At 45.2% G+C, this 22214-nt stretch overlaps 1 protein-coding gene across 1 annotated transcript in view; it reads left to right on the plus strand.

The window, feature by feature from the left end:
• The window catches only part of sdc2 (syndecan 2), a 42525-nt gene that overhangs the window by 14434 nt on the left and 5877 nt on the right, over positions 1–22214 (plus strand). The window contains exons 2-3 of the mRNA XM_079232271.1: positions 18912–19026; positions 19772–19944. Coding sequence (XP_079088397.1) covers positions 18912–19026; positions 19772–19944 — 288 coding nt within the window. The remainder of the gene's footprint in view (positions 1–18911; positions 19027–19771; positions 19945–22214) is intronic.

Below are 22214 nucleotides of genomic sequence, written 5' to 3' on the forward strand. Positions count from 1 at the left end.
CACAGTGTTAGTTTTATTGGGATCATAAAAAAAAATTAGAATTTAATTATTTAGACTCGACTTAATATGAGCGGAACAATGTGGCACCTCACATTTCATCAGTGTGCTTCTGAATCGGTCTCGGTACATTTTGTGACACACACACATTGTGCCCCAGACAAACTGGCTGGCTGACTATTAATACCCCGTGCATACTGTGCTGAAGGTGACGGCACTTTGGACTCGTACACCGAGGGGCTGCCAACTCTCACTCACTCTCAACTCACCCAGTCGCACCGTGTCTCTGCTGCTTCTCAAACCCTGAAAAAGTTTACACCCGAGTTTGAAAAGATTATTTTGTGGACGAAAGCCGAGACGTGCTTTGTTTCATCTGACAAGCTGTCGGGGGTCTGTTGCTTTGTGAGTGAGGCGGTGTTGGTGGGGGGAGATGGAGAGCCGACAGATACGAGAGCGAAACAAGTAGCACAAAGTGACAAATGGCTTGTTATGACTTAATAAAAAATGTATACTGTACAAGTTTCACAGTATTGGTAGAACTGGATTGCCAATTTGTCTCGCTGAGATACAGCGAAGGATGTTCTAACCTCCCTGTTACTTTCTGCAGGCATGCACTTCATGTACTTTTTAAAGGAGTCATGCTCATTTTAGGTTCATACTTGTAGTTCAGGGTTTTTAGTCAAACTTTAATGTTCATAAAACACTATTTTCCTCATACTGTCTTTCTGAATACACGTGTATTTTTGACCCTGTTGCCTGAAATGCTTGGTTTTAGCTCCTGTCTCTTTAAGACCCCCCTCCTGAATGTCTGACATATGAAGTGGAGCCAAATCTGAGTGGTTTGTTGAGTCACGTGTTTTCTTACCACAAAAATAATGACTGGGTTGTGTTATTTCAGTTTGTGGGTTGGCAGGCCCTCCAGACACCCAAAATGCACAATATATGTCCCGCCTTTTTAAAAAGAGGCCAGAACAACGTTTTACACAGATCTCACCGTCCATTTTTTCTCTCCCTCAAATCTGGCTGCAGGTTGACTGACGACCTGATATGCGTCAGTGAGTGTCAGGCCAACAAGGAAAACAACACATGCCTATTATGCGCAAACCACACATGCTAACACGCTCACTGCTGGTCAGGATTAGCCCTGGATAATGGGATCAGAGATCACCACCTGCCGCTCCTCTGCAGTCTTCCCGATGCTTCCTGTTGATCCGTTCCTTGGATGCACTGTTCCCCTTCTCACTTTCACGGCCCGTCCCTTTCTGGCGGTTATACTGTGTGTGTGTGTGACTCTTTACGTTCACCCTTTTCTCACCCTCTCCGCCTCCTTCCTGGCTGTAAATAGCAAACACATTATCCCTGCTATAGCAGTGATAGCTTGTTTGCCTCGACTGCGGAGCAGGTTTTACCCTTGACCTTTTTCCTCTTTTTTTTTTCTCATTTATTTTTCTTGTACTTTCGCCTCTATCCCATCCCATCACGGGTTCCTCCTCCCCTCACACCCTAGTCCGGTGGCCTGCTGACTCCCTTGAGTCCAAATCAATCCTCTTAAGGAAAAGGCCTGGATGGGAATTCAATCGCTGCACCGCAAGGATTGAACCAGATCAGCCAACGAAGCGGCACAATCGCTCTCCTCTCTCTTCCCCCCTCACGCCTTGCATACCTCTGCCCCATCTGCTTCTCTCTCTCTCTCTCTCTCTCTCTCTCTCTCTCTCTCTCTCTCTCTCTCTCTCTCTCTTTCCCACCCACTCCCCCCCCCAGCTGGCTTTCATCTCAGGTGATAAAGGCCTATTTGTCAGAGCTGGCAGCAGTGAGAGATTGTCGTCCTGGATGGAGGAATGTGGCACATAAAAAAAAAAAAATGATGCACACTGATAAGCGCATAAGTAGCTACATGTATTTAACAGGCATAACAAATGTGTTTTTGGTTATCTGTTTTTCCACTCTTCTGGTTGCGCGTTCATAATCCAACCATCTATTCACGTCATCTCAAATACATGAGGTCAATTTGTAAACGGGCAAACCATTTCCAGTTTTGGGTTGAAGGGTGGCTAATGTGTTTTTCAACCATATTTTTCCATGTTTTTATACCTTAGTGAGTAATGGGGACAACTATTTGTTTAATTCGTCCAGCATTGTGGGAAAACGCTGCAGACGGCAGCTGCTAAACGGAGTGCAACGTACATCCATGTGAAGTGCTTGTTTGAAGCACTGACGGGCTCAGATTGTGATAAGTGTCTGACAACATTATGGAAAGGATCCCGACAGTAAAGTACCATTACCTCTCGGGTCCGTTTCTGCTGCTCCAAGAAGTCTCGTTTTGAAATCGCGCGTCATCTAAAATCATGGCTTGAAAATACAGTAGTTACCCTTTAAATTTAAATGAACCAGAACAGCGTTTTTTGGCGTTTATTTTACGTTTGCGCCTTTTCTTGACTGCCAGTGCGTCGAGCTTTCAGAGCCGCTGTTCCTCCTCCAATCCATCCTCTTTAATGTGGGGAGGAAGACATGTGGCACAGCTCGACCCCAGCAGTCCTCGAGAGAGCTTTCATGTCGAGGTGTTAATGATCTGACAAAAAAAGAACGCAGGGTTTCTCTATTTCTTTTCTTTTTTTGCCAACAGATCGATCGGAGACACAAACACATAGACGAAGAGGAGCTAAAATGTAGGATGAAAAACCAACAACCCCGGACTATATTAAGTTTGAAACCGGTCACGTAGTTCATCACACACACACACACACACACACACACACACACACACACCTTGCCACACTTTTAGAAGGTCAGAGCTGATGGAAACCATGCCGTTCCTTGACAAAGTGACAGTGAAAACCAGGCTGTGTGAGGTGTGACGGACAAGAAACTGCTAATAATCCATCTGCTCCAAAAAAAAAGACTTTTCATAGAAGGTTATCTTTTTTTTCTATTGACCTGAAAAGAAAAGACACATAATTGACTAATTGACCTCCCTTGTGTGCAACAAACCGTTATTTCATTGACATTCTGAGCTAAAAGTGAGTTGACCCCGCACCTTGATTGTTACAAGACGAGTCGATTAGCTTAGCTCTTAGTCTGGAGCGCATGATCAGTGATTAATGACTTTGACCCCCCTCCTGAGCCTTAAACTATGTGCATGCCATTGTTGCAAAGATTAAGGGCACTGAGTTTGAAACATGTTAAAGTGTGTGGGATATGCAGGCCAGAGGTAGAGCAGCTAATGGGAGACGGAGGACGACGTGTGAGGCACCACGGTGTATTGTTTTTCGTATGTTGCGTTCTTCAGCATGTCATTTTTCACACGGCCGGCTTTTGAACAACTGTTCTGTTCAAGAACAAAGAGTCCAAGTACAAAGCATCCACACACGGGCTTCATGGAACAAATGCACACACGTACACAAAGCCTAATTATAGTGAGCGGGTTCAAACAAACACACATTCCAGTTTTGTGTGTGTGTGAGTGTGTGTTTGTGAGTGTGCTTGTGCGCTTTGTTGACAAGTTCAGGAGGCGGTGCAGAACACGGGACTCTGACCGACCCCAAGGTCCCTCAGATGACTATACTGTATATGTGCGTGCACTATATAATGTGTAGCATTGAGAGATTACCACATACACACACACACACACACACACACACACACACACACACACACACACACACACACGTGCTCGTTAATCTACCATAGCTGCATGTGCACACAAATATTCATTTCAATTGACCCGTCCAGCAGCAGCACCTGTGTCAGTGCAGGAATGGTTGATATTGCAGGCCTGCTGAGGCTTGAAAGACCGCATTCATCCTTTCCCAGAGAGCACTGACAGGTGTGTGTATGTGTGTGTGTGTGTGTGTATGTGGGGCTATCTTTGTGAGCACCAATGAGTTTTAGACCTTCAGAATGAGGACATGTTAGTTGGCCCTCACTTTGGGATGGACCTTCAAAGGCCTGTTTGAGGGTTCGGGTTTGGTTTTTAAGGTTCAGGCTATCATTAGATTCAGGTCAGGGTTTACGATTGGGGTCATGCATTTAGTTGTACTGGTTAAGGTAAGGGGGGCTAGGGAATGCATTGTGTTGATGAGTGTCCTCACAAAGATAGAAGTACAATGTGTGTGTTTGAGAGAAGGGGGGGTTTGTGCACAATGTATGACGTCGGGTCAATGCACAGGTCAAAGCAAGCCGGTCTATAGTTTGTGTGTTCGTGAACATGTGGCAGCTCTCGTGTTCGTGTGTACATGCATATCTGAGGGGTGTGTGTGTTTATTTACCGAAAGGCACCGAGCTGAACGTGTGTGTGTGTGTGTGTGTGTTGTCTGTGGCACAGGTGTGTGTGTGTGTGTATGCACAGCCGAGGTTTACATAACACGCGGCGCGATAGATCTCAGGTGGGAGCCCCGAGAAGCTTTGAATAACGGTGGCTGTGTTTATTTAGGAATGAGTTTTACAATGCAAATGAAATGGAGTTTACCCAATCTGTAATAATTAACAAGTCATTTCCTGATTTGTTAAAGCATCCAAAACCTGAAATGTCAAACAGGAGCTGAGATTCCGGTTCTTTTTAATTAGAAAGCGGTTCATTAAATGACGTATTTGCGTCTGGACATAAATCAGTCATTTAGTTGTTTGCTGGTAAAGTGGCAAGTATTCAGACCACAAATCCACCCCCAAAAAGTGCAAATTCTATTTGGTGTTCATGGTCCTGGTGTGTGACTGTAAAAGGACCGTTCTGGCAGTTTGTTACGGTAACTAGTGCTGCCAGATTGTGAGAGCTAAACTATTCCAGAGACGAGGAGGAAGTGGTCAGACATCAAAGTCAAAACGCCAAGAAAGTGCAGACATGTCCAGCGCGGCGGGGGTCTGAGGACACGGGCATCCGGCGTCTATAAATGGAGACGTCCTCATCAGCAGGAGACACCGATCTGAGAGTCACTAAAGCGGAACATTATTTTCTTTTACACCCTCATTCATGCCGTTTATTTACTCCCCCTGTGAAATATCTCTACACATAAGCTCAGTTGTTGTTTTTTCGAGGTATGCACGTTTACTTTGTGTTTGCACAACAGGATGTGTTTAAACAATGTAATTAAACAATAAGAAAATCTGACCCGGCTCATTCTCTTGACTGAGCTGTACCTTAAGGTGGAGGTCAAGCCTCCGCTAATAATCGCTGAAAGGCTTTTCCATCCATCCCCCCCGCATCTGCCCTGTCTCCTTAGCGTTCCCGGTCCAGATAAAGAGAGACCTGTTTTCTCTCTCTCGCACTCCCCTTACAGATGGTCTTGGCACCCGCTCTTAAGTGTTCCTCCTTCCCAGCTTTTCAAACCAGGAGGAGTCCATCTGTCTGTGTGTCGGCCGCTGACAGCAGCTGAGCGCGGCTCGAGCTTCAGTTCTGGGCCACATGCTCCTCGACCAAACCCCCCCACAACCCCCACCCCCGCAGGCTTGCATCAAGGGAGCGAGCAGCCTGTCGGCGCAGAGAGGTAGATAACAGTCACACGTGTGTTTTAACTAGAGGTGGATGTATATGCGCGCATTCCTTCCCCCGCTGGGCCGAGCATTACATAGCGGGCCTGAAAGGCAGCGACGGGGTGGGCATGTTGCACAGCCTCTTCTATTCCGCTTTCTCCAAATGTACACCGGCGTCACAATGCTAATGTTCTCCCCAGGTTAAGTGGCCACTGCAGGCTTCGCCCCATGATTTTGTTTGGAAACGAGAGAACATAGAAACAGAGGAGCTCTTTGGTCCAGCTAGAGGTTGCCATGGGAGCCAGAGCGACGACGTCCATGATTATTCTGTCTCGAAGTGCGTTTTCTGTCTGTGTCGGCCATAGTTGTTGCCTTCACCGTCGGGCTTTCAAACATCCGCTCTTTCTCTGCGCTAACCTGAAGAGCACCGTGCACACACGGGGCCCTTGGGCCCTTAAAGGGGACATGTTATGGATGAATCAGTTCCTCAGGGCTTGTGCACAGATATTAGGGTGTTCAGAGTGGCTGCCGACCCTAAAAAACATGGATGGTCGTGGCTTAGTGGGTAGAGCAGGTTGTGCTTTAAGGTCGGCGGTTCGATCCCCGGCCCCTCTTGTACGTGTGTCGAATTGACCTCGAGAGACACTGAAGTCCAAGTTGCTCCAGATATATATATATATATATATATATATATATATATATATATATATATATATTTTTATTATTAAATAAGACAACCCAGTCAGACATGTTTCTTTTATTGGTTGGTTGGCTTAAATAGATGGGCGTATAAACGGAGCGTTTCAGACAGACAGGTGTATACAGACAGACAGCATTTCCTTGCTTTTAGTGATAACAGCTGAATATTATCAGGTTTGAGCTTCCTCAAATGTGAGCATTTGCTGGTTTCCTCTCTTTCTTTCATATCATTGTTACATCATATCTACGGGCCAAACAGAAAGCAGTTGTTGCTGGTTTAACGAGGCCGAGGCCTTCAGGCGTAATTTAGAGGCTTGATATCAACAGTGACTGCGTCAGTTTTTCTAAAATGTCAGAACAGACGTCTCTGCTTTGTGGATAACGTAGAATGTTAAGGAGCCGGGGTTTGAACATATGTGAAGGACGCGAGTGAATGAAATAGTTATTTTCAGGATAATAAGATACGCTTCAGATTCCACCAGTTTGGGCCCAGAGAGGATCCTCTCCACTTCAGAGGGTTATCAAACTGTTCGCAAAACCTCTCTCCGTTCGTCGGCTCTGGTCAAAAACAAGCGGCGCTTCTCGTTCCCGCCGCTGCTCACATTTGTGTGACACGCGACTCCGACTCCATTTTGAGTCCCCGCGAGTGGTTTGAGCCTCTGATATCTGGCATATCCATGATATGGGCTGTGCTATCACTTCCAGCTAAATGGAGAAACTCCAGATTGTTCCCATGCTGCGCCTTGGTGCTTTCGGGTTATTGGAGTCTTTTGAGATACGGAAGGTGAAACCGGTTTAATAGAACACACTTAAGTCTCTCTCTCTCTCTCCCTTACTGTGTTTGCTCTTCCCGTCTCGACGCCGCTCAGCTCAAGCTTTTCTCTTAAGTTTCATATTTCTCTCCTGTCTGGAGGGAGGAAAGCTGCCGTGCTGCAGCAAATCGTTCTGCCCCCCCTCCCCCCTCCCTCAGCACCAGAGATGACTGGAAGGTGAAGCCCATTTCCCAGTGTCTAGAGTTTCACGGCTGACAAAGAATCTAAAGCTTTCCCGTGCGTATCAGAGGCCGTTTTAACGGAGCGGAGGAATTTCCCCAAGTCCCAACCGGTGGACAGGCGAGCGGGGAGAGGCGTACGGGAGGGTGGAAGAGGAGGAGGAGGAGGTGAAGGAGAAGGAGGAGTGAGAGGGATTGGTCCAACGGAGCAGCAGAGCTCTCCCGGCCTGGGAATCCGCAGAGCTCCCTTCTTCAGAGGGCAGAAAAAAAGAGAGAGCCAGTTACGGTCCATGAGGCTGTATACCACAGCACTGAGGTATTCTCTAAATGGGGCCATGTTGAAGCCACATGAGCCCCCCCCCCTCCCCCCGCCTTTCCTCCTTCATGAGTTCTGGCAGCGCTGATGGAGAAATTTCACAGCGAGAAGGTTTACATTAACTTTACATTAAATCCAATCGGAGCCTCCAGAGGGCCACTTGATGGAATCAGACAGCCTTTAATTAGAGTGGTGAAATATTCAGCGGTCTGAGATGAAGTAAATCATCTGCAATGTGTGTTGCAGCATGTGAGGGGCGCATAAACGCAAAGCTGCTGTGAGAGCTGCAGTTTTTCTTTTATTTACTTATTTATTTTACTCCATTTTCACAGTTTTGGTGGCGGTTGCATATTCCATTGTTACTTATGTGAGTGTCTAACACACAATGGGAGAGGCGGGCGGGCCGGGGGGGAAACCATTGTTCCCTCTCGCCCGCCAGTGGTCGGTCCGCATGCGTCTGGTTTTTTATGGGAAACTGTAAAATTGTCGGCCATCCTGTTGGGAAGCAATACTGCGTGGCAGGAAGTCGTAGCATGTGGCGCTGGTTCAGAAGCAGCACGCCGTGGTGGGCGGGGTTAGGATCCACTGTTTACATGCTACGAGTTGGAGCGGTAGACAGCTGCAGGGGACTCAGTGAGCCGCTCTCTGTTGTTGTTTTCTTTCACCCATTTGTTAGCTTTGAAGTCCCGGCGGCCAGAAAGTGTCGATTGTCAGCTTTGACTTGTGCTGAGAGTCTCCATAACAATCCATATATACTAGCTGATCTGTGAGGCGGTACTGAGGTAGATGGGTAAGCTTTGAGAGAAACGCTCAACGTTATGCTGACATGCTCACGATGTTAATGTGCTGATGTTCAGCGGGTACGATATCTAGTTATCATGCTCGCGTTTGCTAATGAGCAGGGATTTGGTCGTGACCTCAAATATTTGACTTTTTATGATCTGATGATGACATTATATGGACGCTTAAACTGGAACAAATGATATTGTGATCATCCATCCAATAGTTGTCCAGACATTCAGCTAAAATCCACAGACGTCAACCTCGTGGTGGCGCTAAATGAAGAGTCGATCACGCTAACGTCTGTACGGACTTGTATGGTAATCCGTCCGATGGTTTGTTGAGATATTTCAGTTTGGACCAAAGTGGTGAAGTGACCGACCGGATGACACATCGGATACCGCGCTTTAGCGTTAGCGTTAGCATCCCCAGAGCCGAGACGCCAGCTTTGCTTGAGAAAAACGGCGGGGATGTTCTCGACTCGCTCCCCGTGGGCAGAAGATGTTTGGGCGGTGGGCAGGTCGCTGGTCCTTCATACTTCATCATAAGTCAGTGTAATGGCTCAGACGGCCGCACTCGCAGGAAGGTCTCCTGCATTCGATTGTCCTGCGGTCTCAGACCGATTACTTCATCTTTATGGGAACATAAAGTCGTGCTAATGCACCAGCACGAGGCTGCTTCATAATTTTTTTATAATGGTGTGCAGGGAAGAACAAAAGGGTAACTGGTCTTTCCACCTTTTACCCATGTGAAAGGTTTAATGTTCAGGATTTATCTTAAAGGGCACTAAATGATATTTGGAAAAAGAGAAGTGTTGTGGCTAATAATTCCTTTCTTTTTTGCTCGGTGCAAAACACCAAAGGAGCCCAAGCGACTTAGACATCCAAACAAGACAAGAGACCCAGATGTTTTTCCGCAGGAGCTGACAGACCAAACTAGGGCTAAGATGTTGTGGGACTTGCATTTGACAGGAAGTAAAAGAGGATTCCTACAGGATCCCACGTTGCTCGGTCTCTGATGGCTGTCTTCAGCAAATGTTTGTGAACATTTCAGCCAAAAGAAGTTCACGAGTCGATCCAATACTGAATTCTGACCCAAAGCAACTGTGTGTGAGCCTTTCTTTCTATACTTTCCTCATGTGGTGCTCAGCCCCAAGCCCATTAAAACTGGTCAAGAATAAATACTTTTATTTTTGAAAGGGGTTTTCCTCCAAACAGCTGGGCACTGTAGTCTGCAGGAAACCCTTCAGGAGTAAATATGGCTTTTTTTTGCCCAGGACTATTTTTCAACTGTAGATAAACACATGTGGTGCTCAGTTGTGAGTATTTATTGCAGCGGGATGGTGTGTGTGTGTGTGGGGTTGACTCAAAATAAACTACTGAGCCCATGTTTATTATAATGTGTGATTCATTGATGTGTTTCTAGTAGTTTTTGGTCAACAATGGAGCTCCGCGGTACAGAGGAATAAGCTAAATCCGGCTTTGGGCTACAAAGCCACTTTGTGTGCGTGAGGTCAAGTCGCTGTTCGTTACGGTTTGATTTGAATAACGTGAAAACAGACTGTCCCTCGACCCGCCTTTTGAATTGTGAACATCCCTTAATAGTAGTGGTCCACCTTTTTAGAGGTGCAAGTTGCAGGCACCCCCTGAAAGTCGAGCTGGAACCCCCTCCGGCTCCTGTCGACCCCCTGGTGGCGGGGCTTGAGCCCTGTGGAATGTGGCGCATGCCTTTCTCTGTCAGACGGCCGTTTGTTTTGGAACAGGAGCCGATATGAATCTGAGCCGAATGCACCCACACGCTCAGCTGGGGAGGTGCAGAGGGATGAGGGAGGAGGGGGGACATTTCCTTAGGATGTATGTATCTCAGAGACTGTCGTCAATGCATTTTTTGCAAATCTGCATCTTCAGAGGAATGTCCCAAAATCCATTCATGGGTTCACGTGTGAGATAGGGAGGTATATATCGGCAGGTCCCACGTGTCCTGAAATGCACTCTTTGAACTTCTGCGTTATTTAGGTCAAAAGCGGAAACTCTCGGGTCGGGTGAGGAGGTGACGTCCACAGAAGTAGGTGTTTTAAAACCGTAAATGTCAACTCCAGACTGCGGCTCTTCATCTCTTTCGTACTTCCTCTCTGCTCTCTGTCTGAGTCTCTCTCCCGCCCACACACACACACATGCACGTGCAAACACACACACACGGCGGATATTACCCGGCAAACAGCTCAGCTGGAGTTGCTCCAGACCCTACGGGCTCCGAGAGAGTTTGATTTGTGTTGACTTCCTGCAGGAACTCCCCCCACTCTTCAGCCCGCGGCTCAAAGACTATCAATTAGTTCCTTATTATGATCCCTGGGAGGGCAATAAAAGTTAGAGTGGGTTCAAAGAGCACAAAGGCAGACGAGACACACACACACACACACACACACACACACACACACACACACACACACACACACACACACACACACACTAACCTTTTTTGTCCCGTGAGAGTCCCAGTTCGGACATCCTCTCCTCCAGTCCTGTAGGTGGCTGTTGCTGCCTGCTGTGCTCTTGTCCCAAACAATGCTCACCACCCACATGCATGACTCACGGAGACCTTTTTTTCTTTCTTGCCAGTTTTTCTTCTTTTCTTTTTTTTTTCAATCAGCATCATGTTGTGGGACAAATTTAATAACTCCTTTTTTATTTTTCATTCTCCAATAACCACATCATCCTGTTTCCAGCCGTTTTTCACGCTTCTTCCATGAAGGCAGCAGCCGTCTGCTCAAGGAAGCCAATTTGCCGCCCTACATAGCCACCGAACTCACCGGCACTCGTCTTGTCAAGTCACTCCTCGCTACTGCAAACATAAGGGAGGCACAATAGATATTAAGAGCTGTGTTTTTTTAACATAAAAATACCCATTTGAAGGTTTTTCTTTTTTTTTTTTCCAGATGATATCCTCAGTGTTCGTCAATATAAAAGCACACAAGAGTCTCCTGGATATTTTAATGACACTTTGTGTCCATTACGTTTAATTATTAATATTCATTATTGTTTTTGAGAAAATGTGTCAGTTTTTGTCAGTTTTGGTGTGGTGGATCGCTCTGAATGTCATTCGAAGGAGCCCCCGCCCGTGCTGCCCCACAGCTGTGATGAAGAAGAAAAAAAAAAAACTGTATTGTTGACCCCGACAACAATCACTAAATTCAATACTCAAAAAAAATCTGGCATCTGGATCTGCTTTCATTACAATAGTGTCGGCAAAACTTCTTTATCTAGTTTATTGCTGGTTTCTCAACACTACCAACCTCCACTTTAATGAATGAAAACCTCTGAATATATATAATCAGGCGTCTTCATATTTTTTTTGTATTCCCTTGAGTTAATTTTAGATTAATTCAACTATTTGTGGTTATTATAGTATTGCTGCCATAACAATTTGATGAACCGACTAACCTACAGGATCAGTGCTTGGTTGCTATGTTGAGCTGAGCCCACTTGGCAACTCCACGTTTCCACTTTGCTACACTGTGCCCCTCTCGGCTCTTATTCCCTCCTCTCCTCTGCTGTTTTTGATGGCCTCTTCTGTTGTGCAGTGATAAAAGTCCAAAGGGGGGCCGTGGGCGGTGGGGGCTTTGCAAAGGGGGTCTGGTCTGTGAACGGCAGAGCCAAACGGAGCCGAGCACAGTTTCTGCTGCTAGACTGTTTTGCCATATCGACCTATCGTATGGATCTGTGGCAGGCCAAGTAGAACAGGATACACTGCCACCGTTGCTTTGTTAATTAGGGATTAACTACTAGGGGCACACACACACACACACTTTCCTTTTCACATCTTATGTTCTCTCATAGTTGCAGATATTTTGTTTGCCCGGTTGGGATAATGAGAACTGATTTCTTTGGCGGGACGGAACAAAAGATGCACTCTTTGGACGAGAGAAAACAACCATTGATTATCAATTAATCATTTTGTCAAAGCAGCATCTTCAAGGGGCTTCAAGTCCAACGCATGACGCTCTGTAAAACCGCCACTTCTCACACCAATGGGCTAGCTGCTTCTTCCCCACTTTCAGTCCTCATGCTAAGCTAAGCTAGCCGTCTCCTGGGTGCAGCTTCACGCTGACTTCCCTCCATAGATAACTATTCAATACAGATGATAGAGTGGTATCAATCAACTTTTACTAGGGTTTCTTTTTAATTTGATTTAACAGTTATATCTGCAGTACACCTTTTGAGCCACACGAGGGAGCCTGAATTTTTGTGTCGTTCCGATAATTGTAGCCTATACTTCTCACGTTGATTCTAACTCGAAAGGTTGGCGTACAGTCGTGTGTCTCTTCTAAACAGCCGATTTACCTGTTGCACATAATTCAATGTGATGCGTAAACGTTAATATGGACACTGGACATTACGACACATTTTAGATCAGGAGCCTTTTTGCGACATTTTAACTAGCGGGTCCCAAGAAGAAGAACATTTTCCAAAACTTTATTTCCCACTCCTTTAAGAAACTGCAGCAAGAGAATGTTTGGCATTTTCGTATGATAAATGAGACAAACAATTAATCAATTAGAAAATTGCTGAATTCCTCTCCTGCCTCGTCGATAAGGAGAGTGAAAGTGTGTGCATTTACTGTTGATATAAATATAGGGAAGAGGCCTCCTATACAGCGAGCAGCAATACTCGGAAAAAACCTAGCGGGTCGTTGTTTTCCTCTCGCGGTTCTTTCTAAGGTCATTGCAGTTCTGAGGTCGACTTAAGGAAATAGTTGAGAACCAAAGACTACAGCAGACCGACGAAGGCGGATCTGAGACGCCGTCTGCCTGCCAGCACCCGTGCACTGTTTTCCCCTTTTCCTTCTCTGAAGTTTGTTATGTGTGTGTATTCCTCTCACGCCTTTGAGATGTGTTAGCTGAATGTGAAGGTGTGTGTGCGTGTGTGTGTGTGTGTGTGTGTGTGTGTGTGTGTGCGCGTACATTCCTTTTGAGGAACACCATTTCCCCTGGCCTGACTTGGATTTGAGCTAATATTGGTTGTGTTAGAAGTGAGAGCCGTGTGTCAACAGGAGCCCAGGGTTAGTTCAGATGACTCCATATGCATCACCTTCATCCATCTCTTATAGAAGGACGAGAGAAAGAGAGGGAGGCAAATATTACACCGACGCACACATACTGTAAGAACATACAGGGCCGGCGCCTTTCAAGTCCCGCTAGGCATGGACATGGTGATTTTGACAGGCTTTTAGCAGAGCAACCTCCAGGCTAAGGGATGGTCTGCAGAAGCGGGTTATCCCCCTCCCTCCCTCTTTCTCATCCTCCCCCTTCTTTTTGTCCACCCCCACTCTCTCTTTTATCTCACACACTCCTCAGTCAGCCCCTCTCCCAGGCTCTTCTTTATCATCTATGTTTTGTCCAGTCTTGGTCTGCAGCTCCTCATGTCAAACAGAGAGAGCCACGGGGAGACACAGACAGACGGACGGTGTGGAAGCTGCCCCTCCCGCTGGCTTATTAGTTCATTAGCGGGCAGACATGCCAGTAACGACGGCTCTCCACGCAGCTAATGGAGGGCACACGCTGCTAGCTGCTAGCTCATTATGGCAGCTCGCTTTCACTTGTGTGTCCGTCCCTTTCTCCGTCTCGAAGCTTAGTGAGACTTTGGTGTGTGTGTGTGTGTGTGTGTGTGTACCCACATGTGTGACTGTGCATATAAGGATTTACTTGTTATTCCCCCCCAAAAGGATGAAAAGAGTTGAATATCTCCAATAAGGCCACACCAAAGCCCAGTGTAACCAGAGTTTTAAGCTAAAGTCTGAGTCAGAAACTCTGAGGGTTAGAGGAGTTGGGGATGCAAAATACTTTGTAAGTTCTCGTAAGGCAGCAAAAGGGGTTGCATTAGAAACTGCAAGGAGCTGCGTCGGTCAGGACGTGCTGTCTCAGGTACTGGTGACGCCATGAAATCTGATTCAGAGAGTCCATGTTAAAATGCACCACCTAACAGCAGAAATAAACATGTTCACGTGTCCAGGTGGCGACGGCAGGAACTATATTTGTGTTTAATTACTACTTAATTAAAAAAATACAGTGGAAATACAGCGTTCTCATTTGGTTGGCGGATGGCGTTCTCGTGGCGTTGAGGCCAGCTCCCAGGTGTGTCGTGTTTTCCCAGACGAGGCTTTAAATGTGACACGCCGAGGCACAAAGTCAGCGTCTGCTTGTGCTTCTTTATTTTTAGGTTCCCGGAAAAGACTGTTTTTTTTTCAGATGCTGCCATTACAGTGTGTTGCGGCGGCGTGCGGCATTGAGACTGTGTGCCTTACATACGCTGTGCTGCACTTACACTGTTGGCAGCATTGACGTCTCCTCCTCCCTCTGTACTCCAAGTGCTCCAAGGCCTCTTCTCTCTGAAGCGTGATCGTTTTCTTTCCTTTTTTCTCTTTTATTTTTTAACCCTGCTGCTAGGTGGACGGCTCCAGCTCTGAGTGACACTTGTCAAAGCAGGTCCGGTGGAAAAGTTAAGCCTGGCTTATGAAGAGCGACTGAGTGCGTCTTTGATGTGGTTAAATCCCATGGAACGTTCTTGTGTTTGATGGCTGCTGTCATTGTGAAGTATTTGTGAGCCTTTGCTAGGCTGCGCTGTAGATTAATATTATTTTTTTAGATGACTTAACACGGAGGCAAACCAGTAAAAATCAAACAGAGGATTGTTATTGATTTCTGAGCGCCTGCCTTCATCGATCGGGTTTGGTTCATATGCGAGCTCACACAGAGGAGACCCACCTTTTCGATGTTAAGGGCCTGCAGGTCTTGAAGTTAGCAAAATGTTAATAATCACATTCCCTTTTAGTGAATGAGGATATTCCATTATCCGAACCGCCATGGACAGCTCGCCAGTCTATCGCAGGGCACATATAGAGACAGACAGCCATTCACGCTCATATTCACACTTGCGTGCAATTTAGAGTCTCCAATTAGCCTGAGCTGGAGCACCCAGAGGGAACCCACGCTGCCACGGGTAGAACGCACATACTCCACACAGGTAGACTGCCCGGGAGCGGGATCGAACCCGGGCCCCCACCTGCTATGGGGGTGACAGTGCTCTCCACTACACTACCGTGCAGCCTGTCAATGAGGACATAAGAAACCAAAACAGTGGTCCTTTCCTCATTTTGTTAAGAGCCGTGAGTCAGTAGGTTTTTGGACAATTCAATGCAACAACAACAAAAAAGACGAGTTCCTAAATGAGATATTTCCAACTGGTTCCATTTCACAAGCTCCCTGTCCAGAATGACAAGTAACTCTGCAGGATTTCTTTCAAATAAATGCTTGCTTAAACTAGAACAGCCATGCCATAGTAAGGGCAAACTCTGGACTTTCTGCGAGGCCGCATCTGTCAGCTAACTGGTTTTAGGAGTCCACTTCGCTCTACTTGTCTGCGGATTTATGTCTGGTTCAGCTCGGGATGTGTGTGATAAGAGGCTGAAAGCAGAGACTACCTGTAAATGTCACTGGGTTGATGTAGAGGGGAAAGTTTATTGTGTGTGTGTGTGTGTGTGTGTGTGTGTGTGTGTGTGTGTGTGTGTGTGTGTGTGTGTGTGTGTGTGTGTGTGTGTGTGTGTGTGTGTGTGTGTGTGTGTGTGTCAGTGACAGAGAAAGTCACAGTTTATCGAGGTCAAACCTCTCAGATTCGCGCAGATTTGGTGTTGCAGAAAGCTAGCTCGCTAGCTTAGCTTCGCACAAAGACTGAAAACAGGTGGAAACCACAAGGCTGACTCTTCCCAAGGGAGCTCACTAATTAACACTGCAATAGTTGTTGTTGTTGTTGTTGTATGGATCAGATAAGATATGTCTTCATGTGTGAGCTTCACAGGTTGCTTGTGGCTAGATTCTGTTAGCTTCACGACAGAATGGTTTCTGGCTTTCTTTGTCATCTACGACAGTAAACCGGACATATTTGGGCTTGGAGCCATAGCTCGAACAAAACAAGATATTTTCACTATTTGATATCATCAAGAACATAACTTGCCATTGAAACGGGGCGATAGCTGCACATCATGTCCGAAGGGATTCCTGGTTGTAACAAAGAATACATCAAACTATAATTAGCGATCTGCTTGTGCAAGTCATCCATTCATCCATTTAACAAATGGGGTGGAAGTCAACTCATTATAGTTACAATGTCTTTGAAACCTTTTGTGTCACAGGCTCGAGGGAGATTCATTGTTCACACTTTTGGCTCTTCGTGTGTGTGTGTGTGTGTGTGTGTGTGTGTGTGTGTGTGTGTGTGTGTGTGTGTGTGTGTGTCCGTTCATATGCTCAATTGCTCACTCTAATGTATGTATAATCAGTGAGTGAGTGAATACTTGCATATATTTGTAAAACATGTCCACTCGAGTGTGTGTGTGTGTGTGTGTGTGTGTGTGTGTGTGTGTGTGGCCTCTATCTCATTAGTGTACTTGGTCACCATTTGATCTGTGGCCTGCCCTCCTCCTAGCCCATTGTGCTCATATCGCCAATGCATAAAGAGCTGTGGACCGGTGAATTGGTTCGCCGGGCTGCGGCAGGGGGGGAGAGGGAGGTTGTGTTTGGAGGAGACGAAGGCAAGAAAGGTTAAGATAAAGTTGCTTTGAACAAATTCCCCCTTTGATCAGGCGGCTCAGTGGTGAAAAGGCCCTTTTTTTTACCGAACAGAAGTCAGAGCCAGTTGGGTTGAGGGGAGACGGAGATCTGCATTGTTCCGTTTCATCTCGCCTCTGTCTTTCTTTTTTTTTTTTCCTCTTTCACACTGTTGTTCGCTGTGTATACACCCCGCCTCTTTGTTATGTAGAGCGCCAGGCCCCTTTCTCTCTCTCTCTCTCTATCTCATTACTCCACACAAGCACACACATGTGCACATACAATGACTTAAAAGCATTACTGAACACGCTCACAATAGAATAGCGGGTGTAATTGGAAATGCACGCTGAAAGGAGGCATTTTCTCTCTGTTCTCTTGTTCCTTCATCGGGGGATTGAACCAAAAAACAAATCTGCAGCCGGGGATCCTCCGAGCCGACGTGTTCAGTCCTGATAACGGTACCTGGGCTGTCCAGAACACCGATCCGATACCGCTGTTGGACCGGTAGGCTTAACTGAGGGCTGGCCATGATTCTTCTGGAGGTGTAGATGTCGTCGTCGGAGCGGAGCATCCCTATCATAACCTGTACAATCAATTCCTTATGGATCATTTATCAAGCATTTTATGTGTTTTATATCTTTTTAAATATAAAATAAATGGAATATATCTGGGTTTTTGACTGCTGCACAAAACAAACAAGCAATCTGAGGATGCTACTTGATACTTGATATCTAGGACATTTTTTCAGACTTTTTTTTTATTAATTTGCTCTTGGAATCGCAGCCAGGGGAAATGGGAATGCTGAAACCCAGAGACAGTCGAGATTATTTACTGACTTGAACACATTGATTGACGGAGACAATTTGATGACAACAGCCCTATTTGCTTTTCCCTTTGTCCGAACAAAGAATGGCGAAAACATAATTTTTCTTAATTGCTATTTGCAAGCATGCCTATTCTTTGCAGCTAAAAAAAATATATATATTTCCTGCCAAGCCAATTGATTATATCCCTCAATCCAACTTCATTCAGCCCTGGGTCATCAGCACAACATCCTGGAACCTGGAACTGTAGCAACTTGCTTAACGCAACACACACACACACACACACACACACACACACACACACACACACACACACACACACACACACACACACACACACACACACACACACACACACACACACACACACACACACACACACACACACACACTACTATTGTGGGGTCTTTCTTTTGTACTAAAGCGGGACTATCAGTGGAGAAGGGGCAGTGCAGCTGACCACAGATTGGTGAATAGGAGTTGAATGGATGTTGCCATGGATGCGTTTATAGCTATTCCAGTCACATACACTCAACAGCAACATATAAATAGTTCCACGTACCACACGTATACTTTGTCCAGCAGTTACTGTGTTTGTATGTTTGTATGTGTCCAACATACATCAGACTCTGCCAGCCACTTTGAGTGAAAACTCAATTTCCGAGTCTTACTTCCTGGTACAATCTCAATTTACACACCATGAGAAGAGGTGCTGTTTTTTTAACAAACGGGCACTGTTCGAACTGTGGTCTTTTCAGCCAATCAGTCCATTAAGCTGAAACACAAACATTCCCACCGCTCGGGCTTGTTGTCGGGACAACAACGATGTAACAACAGAGTAAAGTTTTTAAACTTGCCACCTCTAAGGAAGACACTCTGATGAACATTGGTGTCTGCACTGTGCGCCATTACTTACTTTCCATCAGATACAAGTTTTGGATTGCTAACCCGGGAGGATTTCATGTTCATCAATTAAAGAAATACTCGGCAGGCAAAATGTCGGTCTCAAAGCAAAATGGGGGTTGTTGTTGTTGATGATTTTAAAAGCCCTAATAGAAACGTAGCCCCTCGACCGTCTGCTGTCAGTGGTAGAAACACTGAAAAAGTGAGCTTTGTGGAAATGGTAGGTGGGGTCGGGGGGGGTCTTCACTTTGTTGGTGTGATGTGCTCCGTAATTAAAACTGTTACACAGACATGAAAAAACGACGCATGTCCTCAAAGTATTGTCATTCTGTTGTTTTGCAGATAGCAGACGCAGCCAAGACCTCCTCTCAAACGGATGACTTGTACCTGGATGACGCAGGCTCAGGAGGCTACTACCCTGAAGACGATGATGACTTCAACTCGGGGTCTGGCTCAGGTAAGACCTGTAATACTGTATATATATATATATATATATATATATATATATATATATATATATATATATATATATATATATATATATATATATATATATATACCGACGTATGCACACACTCTCTCCGCATTACTCACTTGCAAGCTCAGCAGGCAAAGTGTGATGATGGCATTCATTTTCAAGTCTGCTGCAGGAAGGTTTTGTAAACAGTTTTTTTTCAGTTATCTCTCTCTCTCTCTCTGTCTCTCTCTCTCTCTCTCTCTCTCTCTCTCTCGCTGCGAGTTTGCTTTGTGCTTTGTCACCCAGACTGCCGTGGGCGAGTGTGCAAATTTCACATGTCTTTTTTTTATTAGCTCCTCTGCCCCACTCGCTTTCAGCACCTTTACAGCCCTCATTCATTGGTCAAAAGTAACGAGCTGCAGTGAGAGTGTCGTATTAGGTAAAAGGGGACAAGACTGTGATCAATGGTTCTTCCAATACTGTACGTACACCCTATTACTGTGCCACTCGCTTTCTATCAGAGATTCAAACTGTAAATAATGCATTCAAGTTAAATATAGGCAAACTACATGACAGTGGGTGTGAAATATTAATAACATGCACGTCTATATTTTACCCACTTGCAAATACATGCAACATAGTCATCACGTAATGTTCACAACGCAAAACATGTGAGACATTTTTACACTCTGGGCTTTTTAATTGAAAGACATCCTTTGCCTGCTTGTCAACCTCTTTGTCCAAGGTGGCGCTGAAGAGGTGGTGGAGGAAGCGGTGACTGTCAGTATGGTTTATATCGAGCCCAACGCAGCAGAACCCACCAAGGACGCCACCAAAGATTTCACGCCCAGGGTGGAGACGGCCACGGTCCGAGAAAAGGCCAGGGACAACATGCCCAGGAAGCCATTAAGAACAGAGGTAAGCAGCACAGCCCGACACACTCAAATATTTAGTCTGATGCAGCTTTTGAGTTGTTTTAATTCTGATGATGATATATTGGTCCCATGGCGAACATTTTTGATCACGTTCCATGAAATTATTCCTCTTTATTTTTGAACTGTAAAATGTCCTGCCCAGTGCGTTTCTTGGCTACAATTGTACAAAAAGCTAAATAAAACTTGCCACTACACTCATGAACAAACTAGTTGATAGCAACAGTGTTTCAAAACTAATTTACATATGGAGCTTTACTAATATATCTGCAGTGAGCTGATATCACCGATTTATCAGTCAGGCTCTTGTCAGTATCCCAAAAAAAACGACAATGATATTGTAGATGTAATACCAAAAGAAAGCTTGTTTGTTGTTTAAACCAGCAGGGCCGATCAAATGGCTTAATATTTGAAGATGGCAGAAAGTTTTGACTGTTAGAAATCAAGCGATTGTTTTTACATTTTGGAAAATACACTAATTCACTCTTACTAAGACGAGAAGATGGACACCACTCTCACGTTCGTCTGTTGCAAATGAAGCTGGGGCCAGGAGATAGTCAGCTTAGCATTAAAGCTTTCAGTCTTTGTGTTAAGCTACACTAAACATTGCTTGGCTGTAGTTTCACTTCAAGATGTGACAGTTGTGTCTATCATCTTCCTGCAATATTGTCCACTGTTTTGAACAGTTTCTTGAAGTAGAAATGCTGTATTTGACAACGTATGTGATCCTGCTGATTAGCCCACCTGTTTATGCTCCACCTTTTAGCACGTGGAGCTCTGGGCATCTTAAAATTCCACAGTCAAAATTTTTTAAAGTACATTCAAAGACAAAAGGTATATGAAACTATTATGTTCTCACATCCAGAAACATTTCAACTCTTGCTTTATGCTTTAAGTATATAATACATCGTAGCACTTAAAGTCATTTGTAATCATAGTGGCTCATTTGTAACTGTTCTGACTCAACAGAGAGCGGCACAGTAGCTCAGTGTGTCTTCAGCTGACCCAGTGTGTCATCAAATCCTCTGTAATACCACGAGGCTGCATTCAGGATAAAGATCAAGTGCTCACGTCAATTCCCAATGTTTTTGCTCCATTGCAAATTATGGAGGATTACATCTCTCTCAGACATAATCACATATTCTGGAACCATCCTAGATCTCACTTCTGTGGGATGCACTCTTTCTGTACTGTACTGGATACTACATCTGTTGGGGATTATTCGTCAAGGTCCCAACCCCCAAAGCCAAGCCTACCTGGCCCGGTTCCTGTTTTTCCCCTCTCTTGCCTCTGTTACTACTCCCTAAGGCAAATGCACTGGCCCAGTTCCATTATGTTCCTCTGCAACCATCTCTAGTGTTATTGGGGAAATAAAAACATGAGATGCATGGGCCCATATCCTTTCCAGATAGTTTGCTCCAGATACTTTTCCTAGACTCCAAGAAAAAAAAACTGGCTCTGTTTTATTTAACTACTTTTTTGAGCCTTGCATTATCTTTTTGGGCAATCTGGGTTTGTTCCATTTTTCTCTCTCTGGCAAGCCTCCATAGGCTTCACTAGCCAGGTTCCATTCTAGTCCCCATTGTCCACCTTTGACTGGACTGCCATGCTAAGTGGACCAGTAACCCCCCACCTTTTATTTCTCCAAGAAACATTTTTGGAAATACACTTATTCGATACTCGTCACATGTTTGTAGGTTCAATAGGAAGCTGGAGCCAGCAGTCAGTTAGCTTAGCTTAGCCTACTTATCTTAAACAAGGGGAAAGCTAGCCAGCCTCTGTCAAAAGGTTTTAAAATCCACCTCTAAAGCTAACTAATAAACATGTAATATCTCAATTGTTTATATCTTGTTTGTTGTGGGTCAATTCTTTGGTGAAACGTCGCAAATAACCCCCTGTAAAACCACATTGTTATTTTTAAATGTCAGTTTTTGAACAGATTTAACCAACAAGACGTAGCATGTTTATAAGAGAGTTTAAGAGGTGCTGGTAGGTGGGTAGATTTTCTTAGCTTTGGACAAACTCAGGCTAACGGTTTCCCTCTTTCCCTTCTTATATATAGATATCCGGCTGCTGGCTGTAATTTCTTATTAAACTGAGATATATGGATATAAGAGTGGTCTTAATCTTCCCATCTAGCTCAGATATCAAGGTATTTCTCAAAAAGTTAACAGTAGTGAGGGATTTTGGTGTTGTGCCATGACACCTGAATGAAGTCTTTCAAACACATAGACGAGGAATTTCAGAATGTGAAAA

This window comes from Taurulus bubalis, assembly GCF_910589615.1.
Source record: "Taurulus bubalis genome assembly, chromosome: 16".
Classification (NCBI taxonomy): Eukaryota; Metazoa; Chordata; class Actinopteri; order Perciformes; family Cottidae; genus Taurulus; species Taurulus bubalis.